This window comes from Echeneis naucrates, chromosome 22 (assembly GCF_900963305.1).
Source record: "Echeneis naucrates chromosome 22, fEcheNa1.1, whole genome shotgun sequence".
Classification (NCBI taxonomy): Eukaryota; Metazoa; Chordata; class Actinopteri; order Carangiformes; family Echeneidae; genus Echeneis; species Echeneis naucrates.
In genome coordinates, this window is record NC_042532.1 from 643,525 (window position 1) to 660,392 (window position 16,868).

General features: G+C 38.6%; 1 protein-coding gene across 1 annotated transcript in view; it reads right to left on the reverse strand.

The window, feature by feature from the left end:
* The window catches only part of nrxn3a (neurexin 3a), a 142,778-nt gene that overhangs the window by 71,314 nt on the left and 54,596 nt on the right, over nucleotides 1-16,868 (reverse strand). Inside the window, 4 exon segments of the mRNA XM_029493515.1 lie at nucleotides 3,160-3,543; nucleotides 5,210-5,357; nucleotides 5,679-5,972; nucleotides 14,714-14,875. Of these exon segments, the coding sequence (XP_029349375.1) occupies nucleotides 3,160-3,543; nucleotides 5,210-5,357; nucleotides 5,679-5,972; nucleotides 14,714-14,875 (988 nt within the window).

Here is a 16,868-nt window from a genome sequence, read left to right on the forward strand (position 1 = left end):
CGGTCACTACTCAACTTATGAACATTAGTTTTACGAACATTTGGAGATACAAATATACTGAGCTGCAAGTTAAAATTGTGTTGGGAATGCGCCCCTTGCCAACTGTGGGCTCAATTTCTTTTAATTACCAAATTATTTAGGTTTTATTCTTCCCACCTTCCAAAGACATCATGTTTGGGTTAACTGGTCTAAATGGTCTAAATGGTCCGTAGGTCTGAGTGTGAGTGGTTGTTTGTCTCTGTCTGCCTCTGTATTGTGGCCCTGTGATGGACTGGTGTCCTGTCCAGGGTTTACCCCGCCCTCGCCCAGAGTGAGCTGGGATTGGCTCTAGCAGTACCCACGACCAAGAAACGGAAAAGCGGTAGAAGATGGATGGAACCCGGTAAAAACAGTAAGTAATGCCATTTCATTCTAGCATATGAATAGTGTGATTAAAAAAGTTGAAATTCATTAAAATGTTATAAAAATATTAAAAGCAGTTTAAAAGTCATTATATGTTTATTGTTTTATTTAAAAGATGTATTTGTGAAAATTGTCTGAACCAACATTTATGGGGTTAGTAGAGATCAGCCATAACGTCACATATCGGGTCTTTTCGGTACAAATAAAAAGAAGGGAGACACAGGCCGAGCAAGGGCTCCAGCAACCCCTTTTACAGATAAGCAATAAAAGATTAATGCTTTTGCTGGATTTCTAGACCTATCATGGCTTTTACAAATAAAATACTGAAAAGTGCAGTGTGCAAAAGTATTCAGCCCCCGAGTCAATAATTTGTCGAACCACCTTTTCCTGCAATTAAAGCTGCAAGTCACTTGGGGTATGTCCAAGAGCTCTGCAAATCTAGAGACTGAATTTTTTGCCCATTCTTCTTTGCAAAACATCTCTGATTAATGCTCTCCTTGTTTGGCCTGTAAGTTTAGGTGGACGGTCGTGTCTTGGTAGGTTTGCAATTGTGCCACACTCTTTCCATTTCCTGATTATGGCTTGAACAGTGCTCTGTGAGATGTGAGAAGCTTGGGACATTTTTTTATAGCCCAACTCTGCTTTAAACTTTATCCCTAACATGCCTGGTGTGTTCCCTGGACTTCATGATGCTGTTTGCGCCCCAATATTCTCTTGACAAACCTCTGAGTTTGTCACAGAACAGCTGTATTGGTATTGAGATTAGATTACACACAGGCTGACTCGATTTAGTCATTAGGTCAACATCATTCAGAAATCATCAGGTGACTTTTTTTCTTCCCCCCCGTCAGGCAACTTCTCAGAGACTCAGAGAGAAGGAGGCTGAATACTTTGGCACACTGTACTTTTCAGTTTTTTTATTTGAAAAAAAAAAAATATATATAATATATAAGAAAAGCATAATTTTCTTTGTACTTCACAATTGTGCGCAGACAAAATGTGCAAAAGTTCAAGGGATATGACTACTTTTGCAAGCCGCCGTTGTAAGAGATGGGAAGTAGGGAGGGTTTAACTGTCAGGAAATCTTTGAGTGAGCTGGAGGTCACAGAATAATGAAGATGATGATGACTGTATAAGTATATTGCAATATAAAAAATCGGTAAAGGTGTAAACTGGACTGTGGGTTGCAATTACAGGGGTGATTAGGGTTTGACTATAATTAGTTTCCAAGGTCACTGTCCTTATATTGTATTTCAAGATTGAGCATTTATTGAGTATAGCAAAAAGACTGACGTGTCAGGACTTGTCCAAATAGACCAATTAGTCATAATAGCTGCTGTAGCTAAAACTGCTTAAAAGATTAATGGTGGTTCTAGCAGAAATGTGTCAGAACACACAGAGTTTGTTGTGTATGGGGCTATGGTACTGCAGGTCAGTCAGGCTGTCCATGCTGACCCAGGAAGAAGATAACCTAGTGCAGGCAGTGTGATGCTTTTGTTGATGTTCTGCTGGGAAACCTTCAGACCTGCCATTCATGTGTATGTTAATTTGACAAGTACCACCTCCCTGAACATGCAACAACTGCAACAATCATTCAGGAATGGTGGATGGTGGACGAAGATCCTAATTCCCCAGATCTCAATCAAATTCAGTGTTTGTGAGATGTGTTGGAGAGTCACGTCTGATCCCTTAAAGCTAAACCTCACAATTTCCAGGACTTATAAAGTACCTTGATATAACTTTGCTATGGTTTGGTGCTATACAAATAAAACTGAGTTGATTTGATTTGATCTGACTTGGGTGAGGGTAAGGTTCTGCTACTTAACTGTCTTGGTCTAGATACCACAGCACAGCTTAAAAGGTCCTTTGGTGACGTTCTCTATTCCTGTCCAAATCCTCAGGACAGAATAATGAATTGAATGTATTCATTATACATTCTTTATACCCTTTAGGGGTCTCATAACCCTGAAATTCACTGCAAACCAATTTATTTGGAAATGTTGTTGTGATAGTAATCCTTGGGGAGTAGGCACAGGTTCAGTTTAGCAACCTGTAGTTTTTGAATAGTACACAGTTCTAATCTGTCTCATATCAGCCACCAGTATATACAAAACTGTAATGATTGATCACTGCTACTCCAATCTTCGACTTTAGCTTTAAGGACTATTATCTCTTCCTAGAATGTTTCTCCCAATCCTAATCCCTGTTTCTCCCAGTTCTAAGCATGTGTACTGCATTGTTTTCCCGAAGTCTCTGTCTCTCCCAGCTCCTCTCCTCTCTCTCCCTGTCTTCATCCTGCAGGTGGTGACTCATCGCCATCCCATGTTCCTGCAACGCCTGCTGCTCCCTTATCTTCATGAATTCCATACTACAGCTCATGTCCATGAACTTCATGCAGCATCATGTTCCTGCCTACACCCCCCCCCCCTTCCCCCATACCTCTGTTACTCTCTCTCTCTCCTACTCTCAACCTAATCGGTCGAGGCAGATGGCCGCCCCCCCGAGCCTGGTTCTGCCCGAGGTTTCTGCCTTTTAAAGGAAGTTTTTTCTTGTCGCTGTCTCCAAGTGCTTGCTGATGGTGGGGATCTGTTGGGTCTCTTTAAATAATTTTATAAAAAGTTTGGTCTAGACCTGCTCTATATGTAAAGTGCCTTGATGTAACTTTGTTATGATTTGGCGCTGTACAAATAGAAAGTGAAAGTATGTTCCAAGGCAAAAAAACTTAAAAAAAAAAAAAAAAAGACATGCAAACCTTACCTCTCTCACAGGTGCGGGACCAGTAGCCAGTCCCAGTGCAGTCACAGATGAATCGATTCCAGCCTTCTTTGCAGATGCCTCTGTTTTTGCAAGGATAGCTCTCACATTGCTTTCCAGGTTGCTTGTTGCAAGAAGGTTTGATGCCAGCACCATTTTGTGCCTCGGCAATCTGACGGATGTCCTTACTTCGACCATCAATGAAAAGGTCACGAATGCAGCCTACATAGCCATAGTTGAGCATTGCTGTCCAGAGCTCAGTTGGTAGGATGAGGTTGGTGCGGTCAGTAGGAAGCCCCCCTAAGTACATATGACCCTCCAGGTCAAGAATCTCACTCTCACCACTAGCCGTGAATGGCGTCCTTCTGCTGTTTACAGAGATGGTGCCTGTGGTGGATGCAGTACATGGTTGAATGGTCATGTGAGGAAGAAAACACTGATCACACTTAAAAAAATAATTTGGCATATTTCTTATTTTCACTTTATTGTAACTGTACTTTTTATTATGCTGTAATTAGTTCCTCTACTATAGTTCTTAATTATATTGTATCAGCTCATATCAACAAGGATAATAAACATCTGTCTAAACATGATGTTTAAACATCTTGATACATGTTGCTGTTGTGGCACAGCCCATTCAACAAGCTAAACACCAGCAGACTTGATGCAACGTCTCTCTGCTGTTTCCTGCAAGCAACGAGACTCAAGTTAGCACCAACTGCAAACTCAACTGCAACACCAACAATGCAACCAACTTAAGGAGATAAAAAGGAATTTCAACCACTCAGACCTGCAGTTCTGGACTCTGGACTCTGGGGTTGGACAAAGCACAAGGAAGGACAGTTGATTGTCCAAGAACTGGGTAATGTTCACTGGGCATAACATAGCATAAAACAAGTACAGCTAACAGACCTGTTCACGCTTGTACATGCAGGTGTGGATTTGGATACTTTCTCTGTTATGCTTTCTTGTATGTGTTTTGGTTGTTGGTTTGTTGTAGCACATCACTCGGCCTGCATGCAACTAGCCCTCCCCCCATTTTACCCTGGCACTTTGGAACTGTTTCAGCTGGCCTTAACAAAGGACCGCATGAGACGTGGCGCCAGCAGCCATTTTATTTGTAGTTTCATTGTCTGCCATTTGGCCACACACACACACACAAACAGAAACACATACATACATGTATACAACTCATATTAAAATAGCAACTGTGTGCTTGTTTGTTACTTTATATTAAATGTTCTTACACACAACTGCTGGTCTATTTGATGTGGGACAAACAGGGATATTGCCAAGTTCTTCTCTGCAGAACTCTGAATCCTTTAATATAGTAATTTGGCTGCAGTTTCATGATAGACCAAAATTAATAGTATTTTATGAAATTCGATTGGCGATTTAGCTAATGCTTCCCTTTTTAGGGTGGTGCCTCGAGGTTAACTTTGATATTAATTAAATACATCATTTAATATTAATATATTTTATATTAATAGTTTGGCCAATTTCATAACCAATCACCAATGAACTAGAAGGCCCCAACAAATTGTATCCCATTTAAGTGTTGTAACATTGCTTATAATTTCTCATAAACCCTGACCTCAACCCAGAACACAGTGCAGAGGTAAAGCAATAGTTTATATGCAGCTCAATTCTTTCAGCTAACATTTTCTAAATACCACATTTTGATAATTGACACATTGGTGGTTCTCTGATTAATTATACTCTAACTTAAAACTGTGGGCAGCAGAGTGGTGGTTATCGCTGTTACCCCACAACAAGAAGGCCATGGATTTGGTTCCAGGGTCTGGATCCTCTCTGTATGGACTTTGCATGCTATGGAAATAAATTCTATTTGATTTGATCAGATTTTTCTAGTTCATAATATTATCTGACTGAATTATTCTGAATGATCACTGAGCAAATTTTTTGTACACTCTTAGTAATTTGTAAAGACAACTCTTGTGCTAATCTTTATTTGCACAATTTTTACAACAGCTTTTGTTTCTATCCACAAATTTGAAATAGAAATGTTTTCAACTTCATCAACACAACTGACCTGAACGTCCGTCTCTCTGGATGTCCACATGATACCAGGCTCCATCGTTGACCTTTGTCTGAGTAGCCTTTACCTTGATAGTTCCTGACCCCATGTCCAACAACAGGTACAGGCTGCCATCCAATAATTCTACAGCAAAGAAATCCACCTGGACAGGGGCAAAAGACAAAAGAGATGAATGCAGGCCTTTCAGACAAAACACTTCCTCTGTAAAAAGGTTGGGGCAGTCAGCAGGAAGCTTTTTTAATACACTGTATTAGTTCGATTAGATAATGTTTACAGGTGCAACAGAATGTTGTGGTGTGATTTTTAAGTAAAAAACCTGAAATGTTGTTTGTCATTCTTACAATTTAAAATCCATGTGATGTAATTGCAAGAGAAAAATCCCAAACGTCTAGACCAGTGGCAACAAAATTTGTTTACCTTTTCTGATTTTTCTCAGAAGTGATCTTGATGGATATGGACTGACCTTGGTGTTCTTCGGGCTACGAGCAGTATCTTTGCGCTCCTGAGGTTTGCCATGAGTGAAAAGGATGAGGCCATTGGGCTCAGTTGTTCGGAAATCAAAAGAGATAGATCCCATCCGCTTGGTGTTCCACTTGGGAAGGCTGATATAGGCTTCAGGAGTCTCAAAAGATATGGGATCCAAAGTGGCCACATTCTCACACTTGTAGGACACTTCACCTTGGATTTTCATCTTCGGGTCCACAATTCGAGCCAGACGGGATAACTCAAGGCGGATGTCATTGTTCTTGTACACCACCTGTGATAAGGAGAGAATAGCATTACAATTTTTTAGCAGATGTTGTTGTTGTTGCCTCGCAACAAGAAGGTTGTGGTTTCAGTTCCTTTGCCTGGGGCCTTTCTGTGCGGAGTCTGCATGTTCTCCCCCCGCCTGGCGGTTTTCCTCCGGGTACTACACTCACACTCACACTCAGACCAACGGACAATTTAGAGTCACCAGTGAACCCAAACATGCATGTCTTTGGATGGTGGGAGTAAACTGCAGTACTCGGAGGAAACCAATGCAGGCACAAGGAGAAAATACAAACTCCACACAGAAAGGACCAAGGCCAGGAACTGAATGTGACACTGTGCTGCTGCCTCTAGATATCAAACTTAAAATTTTTACTTTCTGTTAAGTACTGTTACTTACCGTTTACTAATATAGTAAATTTGGTTTTAAATTTTAAGGGAAAAATTTGATATTAAAAAATATACATTCAGTATTAAATCATAGTCAATATAGACTATTTTGTTCCTGATAACTTTAATTCATTTCAGTTATTTAATATCAATATTTATTCATTCATGAATTCCTATTAATTCTGTCCTACCAGTTCCCAACAGTATCAAATGTCTTTGCTAAAGGTACATCTTAATGTTATCTAGAAAAACATGTGATTGGTTTGTTTAAATTTTCAAACACGCATCACTACGCTGCACTGTCAAAAAACAAATGTAGAAAGTCGGTAATGTGTGGTGCACAGTGTCAACCTTCTTCATCCTTACCTCACTGACTGAATTAACCCCACAGATAAACCATATAACTCACAGCACTGTACTTATATCCAGATACACAGCTTACATCCCTTGCCACAAAGCTTTTCTGTATGAGCAAGTGTCCATTTAATGATGGACAGCCAATCTTTTATAACAGCATCCCTAAATGGCGTCAATAACAATGAAGGGATGAAGCCACGGGAGGCTGTGTGCGTAAATTGAAATCTGCTCAAGTGGAAAAATATGGATTTTTTTTCTCTCAACAGAGAGATAACCTCTGCCTGGCTATCTTCTGGGCACATACAAAGACAAAACAAACACGCGCTCTCTTTCACTCTTTCATATTGATACCTTTGCTTTTACACCATACTCAGGGTTTTGTCTGAATGAACAGTGATGTTTTAGTGAATTTGATTGGTTGAGATTATTAGTCCTCCATCAACAGATGACAGATGACACTAAATCAATTTAGGATAAGATAAAACAATCCTTTATTAGTCCCTCTGTTGGGAAATTTGCATATCACATATATCAAGAATATATAGATTAATATATAAAGCCCAAATTTAACCAACGTATGTATGGAAAATTGGCAGTTGCACAATTCAACTATTATTGCATTGTTTCTATTGGGCGGGGGCTGGTTTGTGGACTACTGGTGTAATGTGTGTTGTGTATAAATGTCTCTGTGTTCAGGAGACAATAATTTATCATCCACAGATAACTGTTTGCTTAGTGTTTAGTTCATAAATCTCAACTGACAATGTATAGTATGTGTTGCAGATGTGAATGTGCTACATGTACTGTACACTGTGCAAAGATGACTATCTACCAGGAGTGAAAATGATCGAATTCTATCTTTGCACAGGGAGACTGCTACTGCTATCACATATATCACATGTATGTTACTGTCCCATGCATATGTGAGAGATTAATTTAACAGGAAATCTAGGAACACAGCTAAATCAAACACACACACACAAATATATATTTATCAAGATATATTAAGTATGTCAACCTTTGTCTTCAAGGTGCAGTCACATGGTCTTGCCATGAGACTGCTAAAATGTGTTTTTTCTGACTTTTTGCAGCATATTGTTTTACCCACAAGGTGGCACTATTTCCTTTACAGAAGAGTCCAATTGGGCTCCATCTTGCTTCGTCCAATGAAATGTGGCTGAGGTTACTGATGGTTTACACATTGATTGGATCAAACTAGGTGACAAATAAAGAGTAACTGTGCGCGCATAGGTGTGAGTGTGTGTCATCCAGTAAAGGGGACTCCAGAGACACTAAAGTGTCAGCACACAGCAGGTGATTATTTTTTTATGAGCAGCTCTGGTACAGGTGGCATAATCACTTTTGGAAATGTTTTTTTTTTTTTTTTTTCTTTTTTGGGTTATAGGGTTAGGGTTAGGATTAGAGTCACGACTAAGACAACAGGCATTGGTGGGAGCTGTTACAATTGGCAGAGCGGGTCTGGGCTACTTCCAAGGACCCAGGTTTAGCAGGGCCCAGAGCAAGGACAGACACCATCTTCTCCGGGAAGAGGTCTGAGCAGGTGTTGAGAAAGAACGAGTGAGCAGGGCAGTGGGACTCCGGCAGCAGGCAGTTGGACCAAATGGGAGAGTGCATTGCAGCGCAGGATCACCTAGTCAGAAATCATGCAGGCAGATTTCTGCCGGATCTAGTTCCTGGTGCAGGCAGTCCACGACACCTTGTCAAGCCCAGCAAACTTCCACATCTGGCAAAACAGTGAGATGTCTTCCTGCCCGCTTTGTTCTGGAAGAGGTTCATTAGAAAATCTCCTGAGGAGATGAGAAGAGATGCAAAGTGGAGCAGACATGTTTTGAGTTGATTCTTGAAGGAGGTGAGGTTGGTGCAGTGACATATGTTTTGTGGGTGTTGAGTTCCAGAGGGTGAGGGCAGCAACTGAGAAAGCTCTGTTCCCTCAGGTGCAGTGCTCGGTCTTACGGATGGTCAGGAGGTTGGTGTTAGAGGAGGGGAGGGTGGTGGAAAGGGTGTAGGGGTGGAGTAGGTCTTTAAGGTAGGAGGGGGCCTCACTGTAAAGTGCTTTGTGGGTGAGTAAGACGATTTTGAATTTTTATTATTTTATTCTTCATACTGTTAGAACATGCATGTTGGACAAAATAATAATAATAAATAAATAAAAAGTACATATAACCGTAAAATTTGAAATTGCAAGATGCTCACGGAAATGCTAGTGATAAATAACAAAGCAAGGGGTACTGGTTCTAGGTTAAAAAATAACAACAAAAGCTGGACAAAAGCTGGATGTCAGCATATAAAAAAGTATTGCAAAAGTATAGCTTTTTGGACAGGTAAGGAAATTTTGGGGGAAAAAAGAAAGAAAGAAAGAAAGAAAATTTAGAAAAAAAACTTTAGTTTAAAATGAGCCATAGAACATGTTTACTGTTACAGATCAGTGATAGCGTAGTGATGGCGTACTGCAGCATCAGCCATTGAACTGCTTTAAAGCTTCCCATTTGTAATTTTAATACTTCCATCTTGATATTTTTGAAGCCAGAAGAAACCATATATGGAGGAGAAAGAGGAGCTGAGCAAGAGTGAGGGGTTGATGTGCTGTATCTTTTATCTTCTAATTCCTGTTTTCTAAATGGGGCCATCATTTAAAATAGTGAGTACCATGTCTTGAAAAAGACTCAAAAGTAAAGATGAGCGTTAAAAATCAAATGAGAGGGAGTGCCTTTTTTAAATAGACTTCAAACCAATTTGATTTCTTTTTACAATAACTGTGGCTAATCCAGTGGATTGCCCCATGATGGTCATTAGATACAATGCAGACAATGAGCCAGGAATAATTTTGATGATGGTGGTGAAACTGCATATTACTGTCTATAACGTATCATATTTTATGGGCTCATATGTTTGGCATGTAAAGTGTGAATATATTCTAATTATATATTGCAAAAAAACATAACTGGTTACTTGGGCTATAGGATTAATCTAGAGGTGTAAGAATAACAATGTATATTTATTGCTGAATCTGCACTGACTAGACATATAACAGGCTTAATGTGGTAAATGTGTTTCAAAAAGTTTACCATGTCATGAATGGTATACTAAAAGGAAGATTAAAAGTTACTGTTCAGCTGGGATACTGTTTTATAGGGGTATAAAAGAAAAACCTGACAAATTAATTGAAAGACGTATTAGAATGTTGATTACAAATGCACAGTCCCATAAAACCGGAAGTGACTAAATCATTCTCGTTTGTTCATCCTCCAGATTCTGAGCTGATCCTTTGTCTTTTTGTTGCAGTTTGTAGTTGGACAGCTGCAATGTACAGGCACAGCCACAGGACTCGATGTGAGTGGTTGATGGAGGTGTAATGACAGTGACAATTATAGCAATTATATGTTATTGTAGGTCATTATGTATTTTGTAGGTTTTCAGATGTAGGCTTTCTCTGTAATTGCTGGCTTATAAAAGACATAACAATTATGGGCCAGCCAGTCATAGGGGCTACCAAGAGGGACCAGTACCTGGTGTCATGGTAACAAAACATTTATCCATAATGCCGCTGTGTGCATGGTGAGGACAAGAGCTTAGGCAGCAGGGAAATTAGCTTTAATGGCAAGCGACAGAGAATACAAGGGTGCTAGACAGTGGGCAGAGGGGGAGCTGGGGTGATGCTGCAGATGTGTTGGTTGGTAGACTGATTAGGAGAGTAGAATGTGGTTGACTCTATCAAGGATTTTTCAGACCATGTGTGAAAAGAGTGCATAAATAATGTTAACTATGTGATGCTGCAGATAAGTTAAAAATCATTGAGATTTTTAGGTTTTAGGACAAGACCATTTTAACTGGGACAATATGTTGAACTAGCATGTTGGACTTTGAATCAACATAAACGCTTTCATGTCTGTTCTGCATTTTTTCCACTCCCGTAACCAATGGATTGATTGACACAACTGACTTTGATTTGTACCCATTCCTCTCAGTTTAGTTCTTATGTCAGCAGAGGATAGGTGCTCTTTCAAATGTATACACAGGTTAGTCATAACACTGGCACCACGTACTTAACACTGAGTCCACCTTTTGCCACCCAAACGGCCCTGGCCCATTGAGGCCTGTACAATGTGGCAGATCCTTTAACTCCAATAAGATGCGACTTGGGCACTCCATGGATCAGATGGATCAATGTATTTAAATCTTGTCATTTTATATTTTGCCTCAAAATCAATAATCAACATTAATCAAGCTTAATTAATGTCGTAAAGTGTTTATATCAGTAAATGTACAGTTATCACCTTATCACTACCTTTGTTTTTCAAACATCATTATGTTATTGTAGTGCAATGCTGAATAGTTCTTTTTGAATCAGTTAACTGTTTTTATATAAAATTAAAAAAGTAGTAATAGCCTACAGTGCTGTGAAATAGTATTTGCGCCCTTATCGATTTATTACTTTTTTTGCACCTTTGTCACTCTTAGCCATTTCAAATCAAGTAAACTTAAATATAAGTTTATAAGATAACTCACAAGTAAACACAAAATGCAGTTTTAAGTGCCGATTTCATTTATTAAGGGAAAAAAAAACAGCCATCTGAACCTACGTGGCCCATGTGAAAAAGTAATTGCTACCTAAACCTAATAACAGCTTGAAGCCCCCTTAGCAGCAACATCTGCAGTCATGTGTTTGCGATAACTGGCAATGAGTCTTTCACATCGCTGTGGATGAATTTGGCCTGCTCTTCTTTGCAGAATTGTTTTAAATCAGCCACACTGGAGGGTTTCCAAGCATGAGCCTTTTTAAGGTCATGCCACAGCATCTCAATTGGGATCAGGTCTGGACTATGACTAGGCCACTCCAAAACCTTCATTTTTTTTTTTTTTAAGCCATTCAAAAGTGGACTTGCTAGTGTGCTTTGGATCATTGTCCTGCTGCAGAACTCAAGTGCGCTTCAGCTTGAGGTCATAAACTGATAGCTGGACATTCTCCTTCAGGATTTGTTGGTAGAGAGCAGAGTTCATGGTTCCTTCAATCACAGCAAGTCATCCAGGTCATGAAGCAGCAAAACAGCCCCAAACTATGAAACTACCACCACCATGTTTCACTGATGGCATGATGATTTTACGCCAGATGTAACAGGATGCACTCCTTCCAAAAAGTTCAACCTTTGTTTCATCAGTCCACGGAATACTTTCCCAAAAGCTTTGGGGATCATCAAGATGTTGTTTGGCAAAAGTGAGAAGAGCCTTTATGTTGTTTTTTGTCAGCAGTGGCTTTCGCGTTGGAACTCTGCCATGCATGCCATTTTTGCCTAGTCTCTTTCTTATGGTTGAGCCATGAACACTGACCTTTACTGAGGCAAGTGAGGCCTACAGTTGTTTAGGTGTTGTTCTGGGTTCCTTTGTGACCTGTTGGATCAGTCATCACTGGGATCTTGGGCTCATTTTTGTAGGCCGGCCACTCCTAGGAAGGTTCTCCACTGTACCATGCTTTCTCCATTTGTGGATAATGGCTCTCACTGTGGTTCGGTAGAGTCCCAAAGATTTAAAAATGGCTTTGTAACTTTTTCCAGACTAAGACAGTCAATTGCTTTTCTTATCTGCTCCTGAATTTCTTTGGATTGTGGCATGATGTCTTGGGTTCAATATGGCCTACTTCACCTTGTCAGGGTTAGGGTTTAGTGTTTAAGTGATCTCTTGATTTGAAAAGTCTGGCAACAATCAGGCCTGGGTAAGGCTATGGACTTGAACTCAGCTTTTCACAATAATATGATCAATCACAGTTACCTCATCATTTAACAAGGGGGGGAATTACTTTTTCACTCAGGATCATGTAGGTTTCGATAGTATTTTTCTCTTAACAAATACAATCATCACAGAAAAATTGCATTTCATGTTTACTTGGGTTATCTTTGTTTAATATTTAAATTTGGTTAATGATCTGAAACAGTTGAGTGTTACACACATGCAAAAAAGTAAGAAATCAGGAAGGTGGCAAATACTTTTTCACAGCACTGTATATATTCATAGCTTATGAAAAACTGCTTCATACAGCTGAAATAAGTGTATCTGAGTTTACTGTATCTGAGTAAACTTTGCTGTCAACATTTTATGAACATAGTTTATGACAAATCACTAACTTACACAATTATTTGATGATTGTAGTTGACATTTCACTACCACAAAATTATGGAAGTTCATATTATTTATGCTGTTGTACTGTTTTCATTTATTTAAGGATTACAGAGATCAAAAATTTGTACTGGAAGACTAGAACCAAATTGTTATGTTTGTGTTGGAAGGTCAGGTACTATGAGAGATACAATTTTAGAGCAGCAAGTGTCTTCAGCAAAATGTTAACTTAACCCAACATTGAATATTTTACTCATTATTAAGGAAATGTATGTTTGTGTCTCATTTTTGTTATTTGACAGTAACTCTAACCATGATATCTCTGTGAGAGTTCAAATTTAATGTCTTTCACTGTAATAGGATGGATGAATGTCTTTTTAAAGATTTTCCTTCATTTGGTTTTTCAGTGCTGATGTGGAGAGTACTTCCTACCATATTAATCCAAACGGTCCACTGGTCTTCAATTAGGTTGCAATCTACTAAAATTGTTAAAGCCATAGTATTACGTTTGCACCATTTTGGTACTTACATAAACCTTCAGTGACTCCTTGAGCAGTATAGTTTGGGGAACTAGAGGGATTTGCAAACCTACCCAGGATGGCACAGAGTAGAAAGTAGGCCAGAGGAGCATTATAAGGCTACAACAACTTCCTCTGTCTCTCTCTGCATCTTATATTGTCCTTTGTATTGTACAAAAATCATTAAGTGGTTGAAAATTTTTAAATTTGAAAACAACTTTTTCACTGAAGCCTCACATGAATTGCAACATTATTTGTGGCTGAAATGGAGTGAAAATATTTTTTTTTTTCTGAAAACATTTGCTATAACCTGACCGACAGTATTCAGCCCACCTATCCAACATTATCACCAGCTGTCATTTCATACACAATATAGGCATCATAAATGCAGAGGACTATTTATCTACAGAAATTCTGTCTATACAATTAATGTATAGATAGAGGAATAATATAAAATTCTACAAAATGGAACATATAAAGAAAATAAAGAATGTTTCACTGGGTTAGACTAGATTGTTTTACCTTAAGCGTTTTTATTACACTTATCTTATAATTCATTGCATTCTGTTTACTGCATGATTCTTGTGAAGTGTGATAGGTTAACATTTTTGAGATCCTAGGATGAATTTCATTCCAACTCAGTCCCAGTAGTACAAACTAATTAAGCATAAAAGGGAGCAGCCTAAACAAGGCAATTTGCATTCAGAGGAATGATACCTCCTGATGACATTCACTTTCCATTATATATAACACAGTTATCCAACTTTAAAGAATGACACTAGGTTTCATTAAAGAGCTTTGGTTTTTAATATGGTATAATTCCATATCCATTCATCCATCACAGCTTGTTATGAATTTGGACTTGGATCCTTACACCATCTCATCTAACATGACCATGACATTGAACCATTTCAGACAGAGAGCCTTGAAATACGTTTCTAGCACAAAAAAGGGGCTGTTAAATAACTTGCAAAGACACATTAAATGTACCTTGCATTTAGGGTGCAGTGATTTTATTTTGACTTAACCTGCGGTCACTTAAGACCACTTTAGCTGGGGTATTATGTTTATCAATATGATCATGAATCATAGTGATATAACCTGTCCAGCTAATCTCATAGGGAACGTATCCGTCAATAAACTTGTTTTAGCCCTGTTTTTCCCTCAAGCTGCACTGTTAGTTTATGTATTCTCACTGTAGTGTGAATGTATCAATATATTTTCTAATTCTTAATTCTATACCTTCATGGGCTTCAGTTATATAATAAATAACAGTGTGAAATCCATCTGAAAAGTATTATCTGGAAAACGTGATTCGTAATTGATTTAATCTAAATGCATCAGATCATGTTACCTCCTTTAGACAGCCCATGAAATTATTGCTGACTGGAGATCCAGGCAGGTCAGCTGTGCTTGGGCTTCCACCCACATAGAAGAAATCATCAGAGCCCAACATGGTGTAGTCTTCCTGGGTGTAACCAGTGGTGGTCAGAATTCCATCTACTGATATTGTAACCTGAAAGGTAAGGGGGAGATAAAATGTTATTTTTATTTTATTTTTTTATTTTAAGCATATAAGATAGCTGATAGTATTTTAAAAACCACTCAGGTCTTTGTCAATGATAAATCCCAGACCTGGTGATGAGTTTACATGTGTTATGGCTCAGTTCATCATTTTTTATTCTACCAGTAAGATGAAGAGATCATAAGATGTCAAAGCAAGATGTTAGCAGAGAGAGAAAAAACATGCATTTATGTGCATGCATAAAAGAAGTAATAGACTTCTAATTTTCATAATGTAATTGCAATGACAAACCTTTTACCATTTTTTTTTTTTTCAAATGGTTAATTAAATAACCCTCTGTGCCACTGGAGACAAAAATAAAGAAAGCCAAATGGGTGGACAACATCAGCTAAAGATGAAGAATACTTCTTGTTTACCTGCTGCTTTGCCAGGCAGATAGCTGTGGTGAAACCCCCTACACAACCCTTTCTGTATGACACATCTACAGTGATGTACTACCTAAAGCACAAGTTAGTTTTCTTTGGCTTGAAACAATGCAAAATCTTTGGCATTTGTCTCACAAAATAATTATTGTTTTTGTAATAACGTCCTCCTCATTCATATATTTTGTTGTGTCAAATATAGCTATAATTACTGCATAGCCCAATATGTGCATTGTGTGTGGAATTGTCAATTAGTGTGGGTTGTATATTTCATTCATTCAGAAAAATAAATAAAAGAAGAGACTGTAGTGTAAAGGGGGTTCAGTTCATGTTTGATAATGCATATATTGTACAGGCCATTTTGTTAGAGTCCGAATGTGGATCTGTCTCCTTTTGGCAGTAATAGATTTCTGGCAGTTTCCACAATATCATGGCCAAAAACATTTAATGGGAGAATCTGGAGTGAAGCAGATTTAATAAAAACATACAGAGTAAAAACCCAACAATACCTAGAAGCCACTATGTACACATGCTATGAATTAATTTAAAAGAAAAGAGCAAGAAAAGAATTTCAAGAAAACATTAAATATGAAAATTGAGAGATTCAAAACCAATTTAGAAATGTAAACCAGAGGTCTTAAGAGGAAAAGTGCACAGCAAACCAAATATTAATAATGAAAATGATATCTACCATACAATGAAGTTTGTTTACCATGGTGTATCCAGTGCCTGTTTGCTTTGCACAAAGGTGGGGTAAGTTAGGGAACTGTGGATGTTGGTAGATTTGGGCAAACAAAAACCAAAGAATGAAAACTGAAGGATTTATAATATGTTTATAAGTTAAGCTATAATATTTTCAAGATAAGTTGCACCAAGACAAACAATTGAAGAGGCACAATTAGTAGAGGATCGACATAGATTTAAAAATTTCTCTATGTAGCCTTTCAAGATTGTAGTTGTTTAACATGTCGGTGAAGGTTCTCACTCATCCAGGTCATAGTTAAGAAAATTGAGTTGAGAGTTACTAGACATGGTTCGGTATTCTTGAAGACATATCGCTACTCATCCAAGGGGCTTCCTCTGTTTGTGCCTTCTGATTAGGGAAAGCTAGTCTCACTAGCTGATGATGAAATTCTGATATAACACCTCAGAGTCGTTATCCAAGCTATTGGATGTCAATGACTCGTTAGAGCTTGAACAGCTATCGTTGGAGGTGTTAGATTCGGCCGAGAGTGGTTGATAGTCATGGAGAAATATTTTTTCTAAAGGGTAAGCTTTTGAGTCTCTTGGGTTTAGCTGAACAGACAGCATTGTGCATGGGAGAGAAGTGGTGTCGCTGACCTTATTCTCTGTTGTTGGGATGGTTTTTCCAGTTTCATATAGATGGCTTCTTTGATCAGTCTTCTAATCATATATCTTCCCTGTTACTTACTATCCTCGAAAGAGTGTGACTTCTTTAAATGTTGATAGACCCCTGAGTGTAGTCCGGTGGAGTAGGCCTTCTGTGTTGTGCCAGTTGTTTGGGAAGGGCTGTTTTGTTTCTCATGTATAGGTCATTGCCG